The sequence below is a fragment of the Manis pentadactyla genome, chromosome 5, assembly GCF_030020395.1.
Source record: "Manis pentadactyla isolate mManPen7 chromosome 5, mManPen7.hap1, whole genome shotgun sequence".
Classification (NCBI taxonomy): domain Eukaryota; kingdom Metazoa; phylum Chordata; class Mammalia; order Pholidota; family Manidae; genus Manis; species Manis pentadactyla.
Window position 1 is genome coordinate 142,370,314 of NC_080023.1, and position 21,868 is coordinate 142,392,181.

At 44.2% G+C, this 21,868-nt stretch overlaps 1 protein-coding gene across 3 annotated transcripts; it reads right to left on the reverse strand.

Annotated features, from left to right (window-relative positions):
* Positions 1-209: 209 nt before the first annotated feature.
* On the reverse strand, positions 210-20,025 carry LAMP5 (lysosomal associated membrane protein family member 5). Of its 3 annotated transcripts, none has more exons than XM_036880103.2 (7): positions 19,544-20,025; positions 14,215-14,782; positions 13,504-13,676; positions 12,997-13,128; positions 12,767-12,872; positions 11,246-11,434; positions 210-1,070 (listed from the first exon to the last, which is right to left on the reverse strand). In XM_036880103.2, the coding sequence occupies exons 2-7, from the start codon at positions 14,276-14,278 to the stop codon at positions 892-894; spliced, it is 843 nt and encodes a 280-aa protein (XP_036735998.2). In that variant the 5' UTR covers positions 14,279-14,782; positions 19,544-20,025; the 3' UTR covers positions 210-891. The 3 variants fall into 3 exon arrangements, with proteins under 3 accessions (XP_036735998.2, XP_036735996.2, XP_036735997.2); XM_036880101.2 differs by having other exon boundaries at positions 12,767-12,875; XM_036880102.2 differs by lacking the exon at positions 19,544-20,025 and having other exon boundaries at positions 12,767-12,875; positions 14,215-14,871.
* Between the last annotated feature and the right edge of the window lie 1,843 nt (positions 20,026-21,868).

The window sequence follows — 21,868 nt, forward strand, 5'->3', positions numbered from 1 at the left end:
ACATTCAAGAGGTGCCCTTATTAAAACTACTTTTATTTGCCGTGGTTTTTCATCTAGGAAGCCAGCTTCCCCTTCATTGCTTCCCTGCCCTTTCTGACTTTTTCTCTTGCAGAAATGAAAAACCCATCTCCATCCCTCCCCTCTCTCCTCTGGTTGCCAAAATAACCATGTTAGTGTTTTTCTCTTGTTTCAAGAAAGCAGGCAAATAGTAGACAGTAGTGCATTTTAATTCATTTTGAAAAACAAGCACAGGATTGATTCTTCAGGTCCCTTTATTGGACCTGACACACTGCAGAGTCCAGACAACTCTGCCTGGTTACAGTAAACTGGTTCTTGTGCAGCGAAGTCACTGAGTGAAGGTAGCAGTGAAACATTCCCAAGACAATCACTAGACATGCAGAATGCCAGCCAGAAGCATGGATCCCTTTCAGGGGTCTGCCATAGGGAGCAGGAGGCTGTGTTTTGTGTGTGTATGGGGTAAGCCAGCTGTGTTCAAGGGAGTAAAAGCACCCGATTCCTGTGACCCTAAAGGGGCATCTTCCCCAAAGGGGTTTCTTTCCAATACCTAAATTTCAGAGCCAGATACCCCTCCAAGTCACATGTGTTGCTCCTTAGAGAGTCAAAGCCAAGTCATCGTGAGCATGAAAGCTGGCTGACCCCCTTCCTGCCCATTCCCTGGCATGGAGAGAGCCGCCATTCACTCCATGAGTCTGAAAGAATCCCCCCATCCCTGGGTTGAAGCATGGGTGCAGACCAAGCAAGCCTTGGGTACCCAGCCCGTTGGATGGTAGCTATGTTGGTGTATCCCATGTACAAGGTGGAAAAGTGCTTTTGTTCCTCTCCTTGATCCAGCTGGGGGAGGGGGGCTGGTGGGCTGCCTGCTAATGGCCCCTAGCCCATGTGCTTATACTGGGATCGGTCCCTAGGTATCTGCACCTGGCTGGCAGTCATTTTGTGGTGGATGTGGTAAATCACCAGCGTTACCACAATGACGAGGCCCAAGATGAGCCCCAAAATCAGGGGCAAAGTTTCCTCCAACTGCTCCCGCTCGTCCACTGGGCATTTATGCTCTGAAATGGGAAAGTAGAAAAGCAGTGAGCTCCTGTCAAGATATTCCATGTCATAAGTCCTCCTATCAGAATGGTAATGGAAATGGAGTGAAAGGACTCTAAAGGAATCTTTGTGGAGACATTTATTTTTCAGAAACAGTACTTCCTCAACCAACCCTCAAAGGCTGAGCCACTATTTCTGCATAATGGAAAATAAAAATGCATCAAGTTAATAAGGCAACATTCAGTTATAAGATTCCTGGAAAATGCCAACAAAACTTTCCAATGATTTATTTAGATTTTGAGTTTTATCACTAGACACAAAAACTATCATTTTTATGGTTGGTTTAATTTTTTAACTTTGTATTGAGGTATAAAATACACATGGACAATTGTACAAAAATATACAGCTTCCAAGAAAACTGAAAATGCCAAGTGTTTGTGATGAGATGGAGCACTTGGAACTCATATACATCATTGATGGGAAATGGTACAACCATTTTGTAAACCGGTTTAGTGTAGTTCCTAATAAAGGCAAACATACACCTACCTTATAGCCCAGCATTCCATTCCTATGTATTTACTTATGAATAATGAAAACACATGGACACAAAAAGACTTGATCATAAATATTCATAGGAGCTTAATTCATGATAGCTTAAACCTCGAAACAACCAAAACGTGCATCAAAGTGGAATGGAAAAATGAACAGATATATTTGTACAGTGGATTATTAGGCATCAATATGGAATGAACCATGGCTACACATAAATAATGGATGAACCTCAAAAACATTATGTTGAGTGAAAACTGTCAGACACAAAATGTACATATCGTTTGGGTTCATTTAGATGGAACAGGTAGAACTCAGTTCATGGTGACTGAAATCAGAAAAAATGCTTACACGTGGGGAACAGAAAGAACACAGGGAACTTCTGTTGTGATAGAAATATCCTATAGCTTGATTTAGGTGAGAGTTCCGTGGATATAGGTAAAAAACACACTGAGCAAAAAACTTCGGATTTGTGCATTTTAATATATGTAAATTTTATGATAATTTTAAGAAAGAAATTGCCAAACTTGACTATATTTCACAAATGAACCACCACCACCACCACCCCCATGTAACCGGCATCTGGTTTAAGAAAGAAAACATTACCAGTACCCCACGGTTGACTCAATTTTTACCCTTCTAAAATCTAAGAAAGTTTTATAGCCCTCGGTCTCCATTTTTACATAGACCCAGAAAAACAATTTTGGGGACACCTGGTGATCAAACAGTGTGTAGTGCTGACCAGCACTGAATTCCTACAAACCAGGACCCAGTTATTCAGGCTCCTTGGTTCCTTGTGGGTAGCTCGTGGCCTTTTCACCAAACTTAGGAGCCACCACTGGAGAAAACAGGCTTTAGATACTTCTTCAGAGAGACCAAATTTTTTAGTCAAGGTGATCCAGCAAACATTTACTGAGCGCCTACTGTGTGCCAGGCTCCTCCAGATCCCTGTTGACAGAAGGGAGGGTAAGGCCTGAGCCCCAGGAGTCTTTTTTCTCCAATAACAAGATCCAGAAAATTGCAGGTCAATATACAGCTTTTAAAGAACTGTATACATAATATGGCTGGTTCCTAAATTAACCTCCAGTTCTAAGCACAAAGATAGTCTCATTGAATCCTCATAACAACCTTGTGAAGTAAATATTATTACATCCATTTTTACACATAAGGTGACTGAGGCAGAAAGAAGCTAAGGAATCTGCCCAGGGGTAAATGAAGCCACAGTCTGAACTCAAACAGCCTAACTCAACAGCACTGAGCAGACATGAGCTAGGGCTGGAGTTAGGGTTGGGTCTGTAGGGCCTGAGCCACTGGCATTCAAAGGCCACAGAATCACAAGGTGGGCAGGAAGGAGGGCTTCTGTGGAACTGCTTGCTAGTTGTGGAAGTACATTCAGTTTTTGAAAATTCAGAGACCTAGATACTCACTCTAAAAGGGTACAAGCATACCTTTGGGGGTGATGGGCATACTGATTTTTCTAGATTGCCATGATGGCTTCTTAGGCATATTCCTAAATCAGTATTTATCGAGCCACACACTTAAATATGCACAGTTTATTGTATTTCAGTTATACCTGAATAAAACTATTTAGAGTAAATAAACATATCTACATCCCCCATCTGAAGAAGGAAATACTTTTTTAAAAATAGGTTTTTAATTATTAGGAGCCTCTTGGGAGCTAGGGGAGATACTTAAATGGGTGATAGACCTCTCCTTAGAGTCACAGTAGCTAAAGGTGTCCTACTACTAAATCCTGAAAGACAGGGACCACATCTTTCCAGGTCTTTCTGTACTTAGGAAGTATCTTAAATTTACTCTTTTTTCTTAAACTTCAATTTTATGGAGGTATAACTGATGAATAAAATTGTAAGATAGTTTTTAAAAATTGATTTTTAAAAAGATATTTTGGCAAACATAAAGGAAGAGCTAAGCATCTCTTAGCACTAAACGAGCCTTTCTCATTACAAGCAGAAGGACTGAAAAGAATTAGCAGGGGACTTTTCTTTTTCACTATTTGACTCTATTCTAATGAGTCCCAAACTTTAAGCAACAGCCTTCAGCCCAATATCCCCATCCATCCAGGGAAAAGACTTGCTGATATTACAAGATACACCAGGAACAGCTATGAGCTCAGAACTCCATAGCCAGAAGGTTGTGCTTTCTTTGAAGAGAGTGAGTAGAAATGGGGTCCCCTGGGATAGAGATTTTGTTAATAGCCATTTATTTGTTTCCTTCACTAGAACACTGTTACCTGTAGTGTAATATTAACATAGATTGTGGGGTTTGCTCAATTTCCATGTGCTAGCTGCAAATTCATACCTTGATATTCATAACAAATCCCTTTCAGCCACACCTAAGTTTATGTTAATGAGGTGACTGGGGAAGGCCCTATTTCACCTAAGGATGGGGGCTGGTTGCCAGGGGAACCAACAGGTGATTAGAGGGTTGAAATGTTCAGCTCCACCCCCGCTGGTTTCCAGAGGAGGGAAGAAGGGATGGAAATTGAGTTCAGTTGTCATGGCCAATGATTTAATAAATCACGCCTATGTAACAAAGCCTCCATAAAAACCCAAAAGGATGAAGTTCGGAGAGCTTCCAGTGGGTGAACACATGGAGATCTGGGGAGAATGGTGTGATCAGAGAGTTTGGAAGCTCTGTGCCCTTTCTCCATACCTCATGCTAGGCATCTCTTCCATCTGGCTGTTCCTGAGTTACATCCTTTTATAATAAACCTGTAATCTAGTAAGATGTCTGAGTTCTGTGAGCTACTCTAATAAATCAGTCGAACCCAGCGAAGGAATCCTTGGAACCTCCAATCTATAGCCAGCCAGTCAGAAGCCCGGGTGATAACCTGCACTTGCCATGGTGTCAGATAATTGCTTGATGGTTGGGAAAAACATACATACATCAAAACTGGTGTTGGAACTGCAGTGCCAGATGCTCATCTGACAGCAACACCAGGCTTGAACTGACGTCACTCTGCTCATGATTCTCATTCATCCTACTCAGTGTGAACATTCATGTGGTTCACAGCAGGAAACAGATATATTAAATATTTGATTACAGGGGCCTGCCCTGACTCATCTGAGATCTTCCATAATACATGGATTGTGCACTATATTGTCTTCCTAAAGTCCAAAATATTCTGAATTCTGAAAAACAACTACCCAATGGTTTTAGATGAGAGATTATGAACCCATTAAGGAAAGACATGCATTCCCCTTTCTGGCTTATTAAGCAAGTATTTTCAAACTCTGCCTCTGACCCATAGGAAGCATTATAACCCAAAACATATGTATACACACATTAAGTAAAACTAGTTTTACAAAACAATAGTTATCCTTAATTTGTGCGTCTAATAATTTACACTCTATTTTATCCTTTTTCATAAAACAGAGCTGGTCATGACCCTTTAAGGCAGAGGTTTAATAATTTTTGTGCCAGTGTGATTAAACTATCACCCTTCCTTAGAATAATGCCTTTAAAGGCATAAAAATAAGATACATAAGATTACAAAGGAAATGGATTATATGGAAATTCAACTATCAAAATATTTTTAAATATCTTGGGAGACAGTAATATATGTACTTCTTTATTAGTGCACACATATACTGGCTGTGATGGCAGAGTGGGGAGAATAACTGTTATTTTGCAATATCTGTGCAAACTAATGTGAGATGAAAACATCATGATTTCTATTGGTAACAAAGTCAGAGGCACCACTGATACTACTGTGAGTTGTTACTTTCATCTGTAATCAAAGGAAATTTAACTATTAGTTAGGAATGAGTAAAAATAAAGATGTAAATTTTTCCCATTTGAAATTTACAGACCCCCTGAATTCTGTCCACCAACAGTAAGAACCTCAGGGTTAAGACTGTTTTAAGTAAGCTCATTATACAACCCACAGACTATAAAACCAGGAAGGCCCTGGATCTCTCCCTGGGGGAAGAGCACCCCTCGGCTTCACCCAGACTGCATCTGCCTTTGGATTTGCTCAGAGACCCTTCAGTCCTTGTCTACTCCACAGGACTTGGGGTTCCGCATGACTCTGCCCTGGCTGGACTCAGGATTCTAGAGTACACAAAACAGGCTCAGGGTGGATGGCCTGTGGCTGGAAAAGGACCTCACCATTGGAAAGAACCAGAGGAAGGCAGATCAGACAACAGCGCAGTCATCTGTTGCCACCTGCCACTTGCCAACTGAGGTCCCTCAACCAAAAACCTGGTGTCCCCACTGAAATTTTGATTCACCTTAGGTTCTGTTGTCAAGGCTGTGTTTTATTTTGTTTTGTTTGATGACCATTGCATTTCAAAGTTGTATTTACTCCCTGAGGCAAACTACAAGAACTCATCATTGTACCCCAAATGAACAGCAATGGGCAGGGGGCCAAGAGGCAAGCTGTCCCTGGACTGTCCTGTTTGAGGAAGAGGAGAGCAAGCCTTTTGCTGGCTGTGGTTTTCTCTGCTGTCTGACAGGGTAGCTGGAGGGAGGGGTTTGTGTCTCTTCATATATTTTCTCTGGTGGGATCTGGACTCCTGTAACCTCAGCAAAATGTATTTTGGATACTGAGAAGCTGTTAAGATGAGTGGGCTTTAGAGACTTTTGGCTGGAGACAAGCAGATATTCTCACCAAGATGTAAGCACTAACAATTAAAAAGAAGATTATTAAAGTAATTATTGATGAAGCTGTTGTCACCAGGAACACAGCATGCACAAGAGAGAGTTCTATAAATTCTTCCCTACTGGTCTATATGCTCCACCAGGGCAGTGAAAGGTCATATAACAAAGTGTAGCAGACATGGATAGAGTTTTATCCCCTTGGCATTCACCATGCTCACACATTCCAACAGGTTGTGGATACAAGCAGGTTAGAAGTCCCAGAGAGTCAACACCTCCTCCTACCCTAGTGGCCATCAGTCATGGATGGGGGTTGGTGGGTAGGTGCCAGTTCTCCCATGCCTCAGTGGGATAACTCTGATATAGATTCTGCACTCTCTCCCTGAGGCTCCAGCAGCATGAGCCCTGGGTGCCCACTGTGGTAAGCTGCTAAGCTGCTCCTTAAGGCACCTGGCCTGGCTGCCTTGACTTCTAGCCCACTATCGCACTCCCCTACCAGTGCTTTTGAGAACCAGCTCCTGAATCAACTACCTGCACTTACTCACATAGGAACCCAACCTAAAACACTGTGTTCCAGGACAGCACCAAGAAAGCTGAATTCTACAACCGGTTAACTCTGTGGCCCTACACTGGGACCCCGGGACTCCACACTTCACCCCTTAACCCACCAGTTCTCAGCAGTGTCAACCACAAGACTGTACCTCTCTGGAGAAGCTCACCCGGGAGACCCTGAGGACCAACCACTCAGGGTGACACACTTCTTGGCTGGGATATGCCAAGTAAATCACAGGTCTACGCAACACTCTGGATCAGCTTCATCAAACCCTGCTCGCATTTGTGGCATGGCAGCTGACTGGGGGGCACTCTACTGCAGGCTGGCTTACAGGGAAAGATAAAGTATGAACATTTCCACTAAAACACAAATCATTTTCCCCATAGGCCTTGGTAAGATACAGATCAAGTGGCATCTCCCAGTCATGCTGTTAGGAGCAATAACAAAAAATGCATGAATTCAGGTACCAGATAAGCTTTCTAAAGGTGCCTCTTGCATTCACATGTTTATTATAATTGCTGAGCAGGAGTAGCTGATTCTCAGAGAGGCTAAAAGCACACGATCCGCTACTCAGACAGGTTCTATCCCTGTCCCAGCCCTGACAGCCACTAGTTGGGCAGTCTTCATTTATATCTTCACTTCCCTGAGCTTCAGTTTCTCCACTGTAAACAGGGATCTCATATTTTATTCAACAGGTTGGTTGATTGTTCCTTCTTCAGAATTAAAAAGGGACCAGCCTATATGTGGTAACATTTATATGCATATTAAACTTGAACCTTTTGTTAAAGAACAGAGGTCCCCTTCATGTTCTACCACATTTCTTCTGTAGGTATGCATAAAAGTTGCCTTTAACTCAAGCTGTTAAGACACTCAGACTGATTTGTTCTCTCTCGGTGATGCATCCCGCCTCCCCCTGGTTCCATCACAGCCAGAAGCCCTCAGAGGGACACACTACAAGGAATTGACTCGGGAAGTCACATTGACCAGCCCCAAGTGAGAAGCACAGGTGCCTGGAACTGCAAGGGAGTAGTTGCTATACGGTGTGTATTTGTCATAGAAATGGGCCAGAGTGGCTTTGGTGTATGGCCCCTAGATGATTTATTTCTGCAAGCTGAAACCCCTTATCTCAAAATCTTAAATGTTTACACATCCAATTATTCCAAAAAATAGCCCAAACAAGCACAGTTTTAGCCACTTAGAGCCCACCTGCTTTGCATACCAAACTGGCTGTTACCCCCTGATAAGACAGGGCCTCATTAGTGATGAGGATGGAGCCTCTGCTGCACTACAGCTCTTTGACCCAGAGAGGAGTCCTCACCTGCTGCTGAGCAACACCACCCAGACACCTCAGTCCCCTCTCCTATACCTCTCACCACACCAGGAGGTTCTTTGCCCTCCTCCTCTACTGGATGATGGTCCATGAGGTGCTGTCATACTGTGAGGGGCTTTCCTTCTCATGCAGCCTTGTCCAAGTGGCACTTGATATGCACCAATACGGTGTATATCATACCTTTTTCTGTGATCAGTTCAAAATCCCTCAAAGTCCCTACAGTATTCCATAGGCTGGAAAGCTTTCTAGAAATGGAGTGTATTGGGCTCACCCCCAGACCTGCTGAGCCAGGCTCAGCGTATTAACAAGATCACCACAGTTGTGCATGATGCAACTGAAGTTTCCTGCACACACTGCTGTGAGAGACATGCTGGGGATCAGTGTAGTAGCCAAGCTGAATGCACTCAAGGGATTTGTGTGATAAAGTTGTCAGCCCCCATTTGGACTGCTTTCAGCCCCTGTGAGTGTCCACTAATTCTTTTCACTGACCCTTCCTTGTTTTTTCTCAGTCTATTAAGTAGGCAGGTATGAAGCTGCAGACTGCCAACTATGACCCCCTTACATGAGGAATAGGTGGTTCTTCTTAGGAAATCCTTATGCTGTGGATCCTGCCAACCAGTGATAATGGCATATATACACCCCTGCAGTGGGCATGCAAATATATGACCAGATAACCCCCCTCCCCATGCAGACATGCTCCACTCAGACCTACACAGGGATCAGCTGCACATCCAGAGCCTCCTGAGCTTCTGTTCTGGGCAATGGAGGCCAAGGGCCAGGTCCCAAATAGCCACTTGAAAAGGAATCTTTCAGATGTCACCAAATCAAATAAAATGATCTCTTACAAAACACAGTGGGGGGCAGGTGCTGAGAGGCACAGGCAGGCAGGAGGAGCCAGGAACAAAAGGAGCCTTGCCACACAAAGACCCATCGATCCAGTGACTGATTTTGAATGAGGCTTGCGTCCTCCCAGGAACATCAAGGCTGGAGCCCCAGGGCACCATACAGGAGGGAACATCCTAATTATTACCCAGAAAAGCCTAGGAGAGACAAGTGCAATTTGCTTGTGCTTAATATATCTGCACTGAGGAAGTGATACATGCTTACCAACTCTCTAGGTCTGCCCAGCAGTCGTGCCCATCTAGGACCTGGATGAAAACTGCTTTTCAAACAAAAGATGTTAAGTCTATGCCATGCACTTTACTGATTTCTAGAAAAGTAGCTTTGGTTCTTATTCAGTACTGATTTGCCCTTGCTTTGGATACAGTTCTAAGCATCTCTGAGATGTGATTTCTCAATCTATAAATGACTATAAGCAACAATATAGAAATGACCCAGAACGAGCTTAGGGGGAGTTGTAGTGAGGACCTAGTAAAAGCGATCACAGCACTAGTAGTACAAAGAAATAAATATCCAAGAACAGCTGGCCAGCCAAAAACAGAGAATAATTAGACACTATTAAGAGTACCCATATAAATTCAAAAGTATCTATGACAGGGCCCCTGTGGGACTGATACTACACAGTCCAATATTTTCATAATGAATTCCTGGTCATGTGGAATTATAAGTCCAATTGCATTTAATTATATTTAACATTTTCAATTTAAGAAAGACACTGTTACATTTTAAAAATACTTCCACAGTCAATCATATTTTTTTAATGTTAAGGTCTTAACACCTAGTTTCAATTTTGAAGAAAATATATTAAAATGGAACAGCCCATCCTTCCATGAGTGTGTCGAATCAAGTGTGGCACTGCTTTACTAAATACATTAAATTCTGATATGCTGGACATTCATTTGGATGTTTCCACTACCTGAGTACAGTTTCAGAATATCAGTTTAGCTAAAATTAACTGGACATCTGCAATGTGTTGTATTAGGTGCTAAAAATACAAAGGTGAAAAGAAGCAGGTCATTCTCTCAAGGATGGTTTAACTGAGGAATTCTCAAATGCCTTCTGAATGATCATGGCAGGAGGGGGTAGTGGGGCCAGATTCTTTTCGGTATAGTTTGAGCGGAGGGAAATTTCATGAAAGCTGAATTCCTTGGAAGGTGATTTAATGATTTGTGTGTAACACAGATGGGGATTCCCTAATATGCACCTTCTAATAGTTATATTCACCTGAGGATCCCCAGCCCACAGGAAGGCATCCATAAAGCAATCAGAATCTCTTCCCATTTCTTAACCAAAGGAATAAATGGAATAAATATCAATCTGTGTTTAATAACCTCCTACAGGGGTGCAGGAGAGAACAAATGAATTAAAGAATTCATACTCTACATTTGCCCAGTGTAAATTGTTGCTAGACTTGGACAAATTGCGGACATGTGGATTCTCCTCATGTCTGACCTCTGCTGGAAGGCAGAGAACCGAGAGAGTATGGATGCCCTGAACCTGCCCCAGTCGTGTCCTGCCTGTTCCCCTTTTAGGGCTAGCACAGACTGAAAAGAGACCTTCCTCCGCTCCCCAGAGGGAGCCTATCAGGGGCCCTTGCCTCCCCAGAGTCTCATGGGAGCCTCTCCCCACCAAGGTGATTGCTGGAGGCACGCAGGTCTTCATAAGTCTCTCTGTGACCTGCACACACACACATCCCTATAGCATTTTAGCACAAAACTTAGATTCACAGTGCTGGAACCTTCAGCTGGAAGTGTCTGAGAGAAACATGGAAGTCCAAAGAAGCAAAGGCTATTGTCCATGGGTCCCTAGATAACTACTTGAAATTTTTAGCTACTTTACCATTGAGTAATTTGCATCAAAATTATATATATTTTCTAAGCTGACTTTCTTACTTCTTTCCCAAGCAAGGTTCCTCTTTTAGCAAAGGAAGGAAGGAAGGGAAAGAAAAATAATGGAGGGAGCAAAAGAGAGGAAAAGAGAGTGTCAAGGAATGAAGTGAAGGAGGAAGAGAGAGAGGGAGACAAAGAAACGAGTCATTTAAGAAAGTTGCTAGGATGCTGTTTACTATCTTTGGCCTATGAAAAATATTACAGAGGGAGATAGTGTCATGTCAGCATAGAGGAAATCCAAGTGGCAGCAGCCTGGAACCCTGGCAGGACCTTCCACACCCATCCACATCCAAGCCAGCCCTTCTCCCCACTTCCCATCTACTCCTCCCACTTTCACCCCCACCAACCTACCTTCACTGAAGACAAAATCAGAGATGATGTCAAAGGGTTGGATGTGGACTGCAGACAGCATCATGGTGACTGTCTTTTGCAGATCACTGGAGGCTAGTGAAATACTCTGCTGAGCTTGACACTCATAGGACTTCCCAGCTGGGGTGACCAACGCAGAGAGGTGATGTGAATTGGCAGTGTGCTTCCCGGCTGCAGCAAAAACCAAAAGCAATTGTTAGGCCCTTCTTGTTAGCAGAGCCCTCCTTGCTCCTTAGCCTTATATGCCAGACAGTTGGCTCTTGCCTCATAGCTCCAGACACCCCTCTGATCCTCTGTGTTGCCTTGCTGGGGCAGGGGCTCTATAAATGACATCAAGTGGTGACAACAGATAAATGCACATACTGTTTCATAAGCAAGGGCTCCTCGCACTAATTTGAATTTCTTTTTGGAAGAGGAGAAAGATACCTAAAAACCCAACCCTTTTTACTATATAAAACCTAACAATGGAGATTCCAAAGACATAGACTCATGACTTGGTTTTCCATGTTTCACACTGGCTCTCAAAGAATAAAATATCTTCTTCAATAAAGTACGGCTGGTGCCTGGGCAAATACCCTTTCCTTTGGAAGTCTTCCTCCTTTTCCTCTCTTTCTGGCATACATCTGTGTTTTTTGTTTTGTTTTGTTCCTTTTTGAGGGTGAGGGTGAAATGTAACTGGGGAAAATGCTTGAATATGAATTTTGTTGAAAAGAAGATACTGCTCTTTTTTCTGCGATGATAAAAAGGGGTAAAGAGGGAGAGACAATACATGTACTCTTTTATATGCTCAATAAAAATCTTTCTCTAACTCAGGTGATGGAAGCCCTCATTATGAGTAAATTCGACAACTTGCAAAATAAATTAATGAATTAATTTAAATGTGGTATTTGATGGTGCCTGCAAATATGAACATTGTAATTGGGAAATGGATGTTCCTCTTGCCTCGGTATTTTTGGAAGATCTGGGTGAGTTGCTGGAGTGATGGGCAGGAAAAGCTAATAAATTAGGATGTGGCTCAGAATCTACTCTGAGTTGGTTGTAGTGATGTCTGAATATCACATGAGAGCCCTGAGGCCCCCAAAATACCATACTGCCCCCTTCAAGTTGCAGCTCGTAAGAAAAACTGGGTGCAGAAAAACAATTATACAGTTTGCCCTTCTCCTGGTCATTTAAAGGACAAATCATAAGAGGTCATCCTGAAGCAGCCAGGGGAAGACAGGCCCTCAAAAGAAGTCTTACCTACAATCAGTCTGGTTGACAGACTAGTTCTTAGGCCTGGGGTACCTTGCACATCTACTGGCCTGAGGTCCAGAGGACCCATCAGTGCTCAAGCATCCTCTGCCTTGGAGAGCAAGCCTAAGGTGGATTTGGCCTGGGAGCACAAAACTAGACCGTTTCCACAAAATTTCAGAATTTCCTGAGGAATTCAGCCTCCAAGCCTGTGCTTTCTATTCACGCTTTCCCAGGCTCCTCCTGCCCCCAGCTCTGCTGGCCTCTACTCACCATTGACTGCGTCTTTAAAATGGGTCTTCTCCGAGGAGTCGTAGACAAACTGGACCTTGCTCAGCCTCCAAGTTGCCTCAGGTCCCTTGGACGTGTTGCGACCTTCCTGCTGAGTGGGGAAGGCGCGTGTCAACTGCCTTTGCGGCTTTTGGGTGAGGAAACCGAGGGGTGGCCCCTGCCCCCACCCACCCGGAGTTTGCTTTCCCTCTGCGTGCCCCATCCGGAGTTACCTTTACAAACAGCATTTTGAGCATATACGCGCGATCCACCCAGAACACCTGCAGCTCGGACTCGTTGTGGCCACAGTGGCCCTTCACCTCAGCTCCCCGGGTCAGTGAGATATCAGCCTGTTCCGTGATCAGCTGGGAACACAGACGCCCCGCACCTGCTCAGCGCCCCCGGCCGCAGTGGGGGCTGTGAAGGGCGGTGCGTCCAAACTCCGTATTGCACACCTGGGCGCTTCTTTGCGCGCGCGCGCGCTCCCAGGCCCAGGAACATGCGGTTAGATGCTCTACGTGCAGACCCGGCCGTTAGGAAAGCAGAGAGAGGGGGGTTTACTTTCAAAGCAGGCAAGGCGAACAGAAGGTGTTACAAGCCAGAATCCCCATGCAGCATTCGGGAGCAGCCTGCAAAGGTGCAGGGGAGAAGGAGGGACCCAGGTCTTCAGAGGGCCTTGAGGGAGGTTGCCCTTTGCCCCTGGAGCCCCAGAAGCAAACTGGGAGGAAAAGCTTCCTTACATCGACATAATTGCTGGCCCACACATCATAAGGAACAATAAATTTGGCTGCGAACTCTGCCATGAGACATGTCGTCCCATTTTCCCGCACCACAAATATATCTTTTTCAGGGTTAGTGGAAAGGCCTGAGAGATTTTCCACTTCTTGTTCTGCCATGATTTGAACTATTGTATCTGCAGAAAAACAAAGAAAAAAAAATCTTATCGGTTCGGGGAGCAGAGGGCCCACGAATCTCAGCACGAGGATGGAAAGACTGGTCTCTGGGCTTTGGGGTGACAAAGTTCCCTGCGGACTGCTGCGATCTCTGTGAGCCATTTCCCTAACCTAGAGCCAACAAATTCGACCCTGTTGCTGTTAATTTATAATAAAAACTAGATTTAAAAAATGGTAAAGCTTACTAATTTGTAGTTCGTCTGGCCTTTTTATCTTAGGCTTTTAAACCAGAATTTTCCGGTAAATTCCCTGACCCCAGGGAGCAGGCTCCTATAACATTCTGTCTGGGATATGCCTTCCATATGCTTTACATATATGTGGCTCTCTGGGGAATTCCCTGCCACTGACAGAGGGCCCTTCGCCCCCTCCCCTTGAAAAAAGAAACAGCACAACGTAAGGGCCACATTTTCACCTTAAGCTACTGGTTTTACTATACCGGTTGTATTCTCTGCGAAGAGGCAGGCACACTGCCCTCGCGGTAGCCAAAACGCTACTTACGGAACAGCATCAGAAGAACTCTAAGTCTATGGACGCTGGGAAACGCTCTTCCTCGGAGATCCATGCTCACTGTGCAGAGAATGAGGCCAGATGAACTGCTGCAGAGGCCGCCCGAGAGGGAATCCCTCAAAGTCGCCGCTGGAGTGAGCCCGGTGAGCCAAGGGCGGGGGCACCGAAGGGAGGAGGGGGGAGCTCGTGTTTCTGTGCCCGCTGACGAGGACTTGGTGTCGGGTGCCGCCCGGACCGCGCAGGCTGAGCCCGGGTCTGCTCTCTGCAGAGGAATGGACCGCGAGAGGCGAGGGAGCTGTCCACGGCTGCGAGTGCTGAAAGGGAGCCGTTGTGTTGCGGGAGTGATTGTGGCTTGGCTTGTGAAGATGGCCAATGAGATTTGGGGGAGGCTGAAATTCTCCCTGAGTCTGTTTCCTGTTCTGCAGTTGCATCCGCAAAGATGATTCTGTCCTGAGAAACTTGATAGCACTTTCAGACTTACTCAGTATCCTTACCAGGTATCTTTGTTAGGTGTGTATCACATCGCTGGAGTTCTGGCTTCTGAAAACGCATCTGATTCCTGAAAGAAAACGGTGAAGCACAAATTGTTGCTGCTTCAGGGGAGGAGGAATAGGCAGAAGGAAAATGCTATGGCAACAGTTTTCTACATTTGGAGACATGCCCTTCTCTCCCTTGCTATCACTGAGGGTTTAAAGTTAAATTGACGCCTCCTCAAATGAGGCTTGTCAGTCAATGCAATATCCATTTGGGCTAATTTTTTATGAGTTCTGCTCTCTGATTGCATGAAGACTCTGAACTCTGGGGTCACCGAGCCTCACTCATTATATTGTGACTACTCTGCCAAGAGGAAGATAACTGAACCCGAAACTTTTGAGGATTATCTAGGGTCTCTTAGGACAGTAATGTTACATAGTTTTGTAAATACACACACACATACACATACACATGTGTGCATGCACACACACACTGATATTACTGTATAACCTCTAGTAGAATAGAAAAACAAACATTACTGGGTTAATTCCTATATTTACACTTTTGGTAGCTTGCATATTTTTTAGATTTTTTGCTCCATAAATCAGGATACAGCTCTTTCAGCAATAAACATGCTGCCCTCATCAAATGTAGTGATATCCAAATAAACCATTTCTTAGAGGATATTTCATTATGTGAAGAATCAACAATATGTCATAAAATAAACAATGTCATGTTAAAGAAAAAATAGCAAAGTTTGTCACAAGCATTGTCAAATTTGATCCTTCCAACAACCTTAGGAGGTAGGCAAGGGAAGATATACCTCATTGTGGTTGTACAAAACTGAGACTCTGAGAAATAAAATGACCTTCCCAAATGTCACTTTGTCAATTAGAATTAAAATAGAAAAACCACATGCTTTAACTTCATAGGGATCATTTTCATTTTTCCTTATTTTCAACTCTAAAATATACCATATCTTGATTTCTATAAAAATTTTTATTCAGTGACCAAATAACAAGCTGAAACCTAAAATCTCTATCACACTCCTGAAATGTATAAAACACTAAATATAATAATATTCTGACATATGATTTGCTATAAAGTACTGTAAGGAATAATTACTCATGCAAACTTATTCCTGTATCCATAATTAGATCAATAGCAGTTCAAACTTTAAGTAGTATTTAAATTGACACCATATTTTACATCATTATTTCTATCTTTTATTTGCTATTTCATCCAAACATTTATCAAGAACTTTGCATAAATGATTACATATCGAAGAACTGAGGCAAAATTTGATTGCTATGAAGACAATTATCAGTTGTGAATGCAGGTTATAAAATTTAAATGTCTTATAATTTATCATGTTTGCAATTGTTATTAGATACTTATGTTTCTGTAGTACTGCAAAAATTAGAAAACAATGAGACATATGTAATGAAGCATTTATATTCTCTCTCCCTTCACTACTGTAATGAGGAATGAAATGGGTAGATTTCATTCTAGGATTCACTACTTATTACTTTTGTGATATTGTACAGACTATTATTTTCCTCAAATAAAAAACTGGGATAATAGCTTAGGTGATGACTGGTTACCCAAGTGAGCCAATGAATATAAAATCATTCAAAACAATGAATTTATTTAGCCCATACACATTAACTGCACACCTACTTATTTGCACTGTGCTTGGAAACCCAAAGATAAACAAATACCTAATACAAGCAGAAGAGGTATCTATAAAAGATTATGACAATTTCTCTTATGAGACATTATTGCAGATATCTTCATTTATAAGTTATTAAAAGACCAACTGAATTAATTGATTATCTGTTTTAATAATAAAATATTAAGTGCAAAGTAGCATGGCTCATTAATCTAAAATTGTTGTAGTTGATTATTAATTTCATTATAAATCAAATGGTGGTTCCTTTGAAAATGGTTTCATTCTATATCTGACATAAATGATGTCTTTGTGACACCAGAGAGTACTTGAATGAGTTAAAAGAAAAAAAGGAAAGAATTTTAACCCTTTTTCCTAGGAGGATCATCTTCAAAATATTATTAATTTAATGCCCTTTTCAGTGTTGAATCTTAAACATAGTTTACAAATAACCATTAATTTACTCATCTGTCTTCAGTGATTCTTAGCTTGCAACAGAAACTGGATCATTATACCTAATTGAATAACTTTCTAATCATCCTTTCTATTAAAAACATCTTCAGTTATTTAAAATTACCACAGAGGTGATGAAAGAGCAAAACTTATCATTAAATCATATTTTAGGGTAATAACAATGTTTTCCAGAATTTGTCCTATTCTTCATTTCTTGAATGGGAGACAAGGTAGGAGAAACTGACATAAACAGGTACACTTGTATAGAAGACGGCAGTGAGGGCAATATCAATTTTCATCGCTGCTGGTGTCAACACAAAAATGTCAGTGGTAAGTGTGACCCAAGCATGCAAGCTTTGGAATATCCTCTGATTTTCCAAGTCATACAAAGGATTCTATCTGTGTTTTTACTTATTGAATTAGTCTTTGTGAGTCTGATGCCACTGGGTGGTTAGTTTCATAGAAGTGGAAGAAAACGCCCCTGCATGTATATAACTTTCAGTTAGGATAGGAGGAGACATTTGAAGATGAGGGAATGCCTTGCATGAAGTGCACATAGATGTTTAGGGAAAGAAAAAGTAAGATAGCCATCCCAGAGTAGGGTGGAATTGATCAAAGAAGGTCTCGTAGAGAAGGTGGGATTTGAAACAAATGTCTAAATCAGCCTGGAGTGAAAAACAAGGAAGGGCAGTCCATGGAAGAAATACATATTAAATCATATTAAATAGGAGAGTCAGTGCAAATACATAACTCTCTATCCTTTCATGTTTATCAGTTTGCAATAAAGAAGAAATTATACCCCAAACTTCACAAATGCTTTAGAGACTATAAAACCCCTATTATCTTCTTTGTTTGAGAACGTACCCCACATATGGCATATGCAAAAGAATGGCATATGCAAAACTTAAACTAAACAAAATTAAATATTCAAAATGTTAGGTGTATTTCTTTATAATTGGTCACACAAGCAATGGACTTGTATTTGTAAAATCAAGCAAAATTACAAAAACTAGGAAAAAGTGTTAATTAGAAAACAATTTATGAGCTTTAAAAGGAGAAAGCTAGGCTTTGTTGCAACTGAAATTTGGTTTATTGATGTTTTGGTCCACCTTACATCGAAATGTAAAAATGTGCTCTGGCTCTACTGCCTCCCTGCTATCTTCCCCCACCCAAAAAAATAAAAACGCACACCCACACACAGATAATAAGAGCACACATGGAAAATAGAATCAGTTATAATTTATCTAAACCAGACAAGAGGAACACAGATGTTAAGCCAGAATTACTACTTAGCAAAACCTTTTCTTGTGCTCAGCTTATCATGGAACAATTATTTCATTTAATTTATTCACTGTCTCTGAATACCTTTGAAATACTTTCTAGGATAGAAACCTTTTTGAGATAGGAACTGAAAAATGAGTGTACACAAGAATATTTCATGCGTAAATTTCCCAACTCCAAAATATTTGAACAGAACCAGAAAATTAAGTTTGGGCCTCCAGTGTACTCAGCTTGCATGACCTTGGTGAAATTTCCCTCATTTTTTCATTTCATTGGTCTCTCTCCTGCACCCACTTTAATGAAGCAAGAGATCTTTCTACAATGAGGATAACCAGTGGAGGAGACAAGGCACCAGAATAATAGCCCTTTCATCAGCAAAGCATTCACACTAAGTTCCTGGGAAATGCCCTTTTATGAGTTCATTTAGAATAAATGCGTTCACACATGAGGAAATGCATAGGACAAGGTCCGAAAAACAAGCCATGAATAAGCAGATAGGCCAGAAAAGTTCAATAGCAAATTATTTTCATCTTTCAATCCAGTAATTAAGTAACTGTTTTTGAGTTACCATTAGCTTCAATGTATACGTTTTCAAGACATGATGGAGTACAATCCTCTCTGCTTTTCTAGCAATGAGAAAAATCTTAACTCCAGGGCAAGGAACCCTTATGTAAAAGACAAGTCAAATGAGAATTTTAAAACATCCTATAAAAAGCTTTTTCTCCAGGAAATAACAGCTACCTCAATAGGCCTAAGGTTAGGCAAGCTGTGGCTCATTTAAAATAGTTTGCTACCTGAATTTTGAGATAATGCAGTTCTTCACAGTCTCTTTTATGGTGTGTCACAGGGGTCCCTGGTCCCCAGTTAACTACTCTTTTAATTGCCTTTTTCCAGTTATCTGCATATTCACTTGAAGATGTATTGGGACTAAGGATAATTTATATTAATTGCCTTCGGGAGGGGAGGGCTAGAGTGGAGAGGCTAGTCTGTTGTGCTTCCAGGGAAGCTTTGCTAATGCAAACCTGGAGTTGTGCAGTGCCCTCGGGTTTCTGCTATTGTAGGTTTGGGATATTTCTGTGACTGTTTTTTGTGAAAACATTGCAAGATTCTCAGTAACCAAGAAAGGGAAAGAGGAAAGAGTTTTCAGTGTATTGGAAAGGTGACTGGAATGCGAATCTAGGAAGCAATATGTCAGTTAAGACTTTACTACTCCACTAGTGACAACTTAGAGGAGTGGCTCACCTCTTTCATCTTCAAAATGCCTTTCCTAAAGGATCCCTCCAGCACTAAATGCCCAGGTTCTATGAGTGCCTTAGTTGGGGAATGATCTGAGTGATTCCTTTAGGGGAAAAATGCTGAGAATTCCATTATCAAAGCATAATGCCTCAATTTGCAAGAAGTGTGCGCTGGTCAGGACACACGGACTGTTGCCTGCGGCTTTACCTTTGCGTGGCACCAAGGCAGGTGGGCCTGGTTGCTCAGGGTTTGGAGCTTCGTGGGGCGCGCAGCTTGAACGGATGCGCGCTGCTGCCGAGTGTCTAGCTGCCTGCACCCCCAGCTCGCGAAGACCTCAGCTTGGGAAAGACTTCGGCGGCTGGCACCCGAGTTGGACTCCCTGGCACATTGGCGCAGCTGCTCCCGGTGTAGAGGTGGAAGAGGAAACCCCTGCCTAGTTGCAAAGGTGAGATCCACACCCACTCCAAATCCTGGGGCAGGGGGACCAACTCCTAGAGTGCAGGAGTTAAGCAAGTTGGGGCCATGGCGACAGAAGTGAGGGGTCTTTTCTGTTCGGGCGTTGAGATTAGTTAGAACTAGAAAAAGGAGGAACAAAGTTTCTGGCAGAGAGAGTGTCCTGGCTCCCCCGCGACGTTCGTTAGAGCTCCTACGCCCCAGGAAGTCTCGGCAACCCTGAACTGGGGCTTGGAGGGGCTCGGCGAGACCCTGGGCGCTCCCCGGACCTCGGGACCCGAGCACGGAGAAAAGCCGGGAGAGACTAAGAGGCGGGGCGGGGGTAGGATGTTAAACAGGGGAGAGAGAGGAGACCGAAGAGTCACAAAGGCATGGCTTCTCTTCTTTTTTTATTTTCGAAACTTCCTGGGCAGTATGAGCACCGGAAGAAAATGCCCCCGAGTGCCCCGCGATCCAGCTTCCAGAACCGAAGTCGGGAGGATGCTGCGCTCCAGGGCCACGAGCGCGCGCCGCCCTGGCCGCAGGTCGGTCCTTGGAAAGCTCCCCGGAACGGCGAGGTTTTCCAGAGAATAGATTCTGCTGAGGGGCGATCGAAGCTGCGACGGCCGAAGGGGCTCCAAGGGCGGAGCGCGCACCCGGGAGGAAGCTGCCTCTGCGGGCGGGCAGGGCTGTTTGCCGCCCCGGAGCCTGGCGGGGTCGGGATCCGGGACGCGAAGGCGAGAAGGTGGACTCACTACTGGGACCCCTCTGTTAGGGTCGCGGGTCGCGAAGTGAGGCTTCTGGTCTGGAAAAGTAGGACCGAAATTCCCGTCTCCTCCCAACCCTCGGGGAACCCCTGGCTGCTGTGAGGTTAGGGTTTTGTTCGGCCTTTATTCTCACACCGCCCCCCCACGCCCCGCCACCACCAATCTGAGGATGGGGGCGGAAGCGGAGGTATTCTCTACCCTAGGTCGCAAGTGAAAGAAAAAGGCAATACTCTATCTTAATGGGGACTCCAGGGACTGTCCAGATGCCCGCCTCTCAGCAGCAAGTCTCCGCCCCAGAGGCTGACCGCGCGGCTGCATCCCGCCGCCCCTTGCTCAGGGCCCGGGGTGCGACACACCGCAGCTGCGGGACGCGGGGCCCGGACTCCGGCTGCACCCGCGGGTGGCCGGTCCCTCCCCTCTCCTCCACGCGGGAGGACAGGGCCAGATAAGAACTCTGGGAGGCCCCCCACCTGAAAAACAGCTCGCAGACCCTCGCGATAGTCCCTTCAAAATAAAAATAACACTACATCTAGGACAATGACACTAAAAATAACACAGCATTCGGATTTCCTCCATGGCGACTTCATGGTTATTTTTTAATTCAAAAGCACATCTGCGGGCGTCCCAAGTCTGTCAGGGTGTCCCCCCGCTCAGCAGCCCGGGTGGCACCCGCGGGAGCAGTCCCGTGGCCCAGATCTATTTCCTCCCCGCGACGTCTTAGTGTTTCTAACTCTCCCCGGCCATTTCTTTTTTAATTCCAGTTCTCAGCAAAATAGCTGGGTCTACTGGGGCTGTAGTCGCCGCCTCGCCCACAGCCTCTGATCTCCCAAACCAAGTCAACGGGCCCTGGAGCCCAGAACACCAAAGCCACTGAGAGCAGCGCTCTCCAACCTCTGTCACCCGGGAGCCTGGTGGCTGCCGCTGCGCTCGTGCTCCCAAGTGACTCTGTGTAGCGCACAGATGGGGGAGGCCTCCGGGCTGCACTCAAGGGCAACTGATGGATGGTCTCATTTCGCGACGAAATGGCCTGGAACCTGGGATGGCCGGGCTGGCGGGGAGGGCCTGGAAGCAGGGTCCAGCTGGATGGCCGAATCTGCCTGGCCCGAGGCTCTGGGAGCTGGGTTTCGGCTGAGGGTGGGGGGCTGCGGTATACACATCTTAGAGAAAAACCCGGATCCCGCTCGCTAAGTTATCCCTTGCCCGGTTTTCTGTACTGGGCACAGGCGCCGCGTCCCCTTTCTCCGAGGACAGCTTGGCTGTGAGGGCGGTGGCGGTTCTCTGAAGCTCTGGGCGCAGCAAGCGAGGCGTCCTGCCCTTAGGCCTCCTTGTCCGC

Coding starts and splice junctions, on each gene's coding strand:
- LAMP5 (XM_036880101.2), bottom strand. CDS start 14,278: ATGGATCTCCGAGGAAGAGCGTTTCCCAGCGTCCATAGACTTAGAGTT. Junction 12,876..12,996: donor TCAAAATGCTGTTTGTAAAG/GTAACTCCGGAT, acceptor TTCCCCACTCAG/CAGGAAGGTCGCAACACGTC. Junction 11,435..12,766: donor TTTTAAAGACGCAGTCAATG/GTGAGTAGAGGC, acceptor TTTTTGCTGCAG/CCGGGAAGCACACTGCCAAT.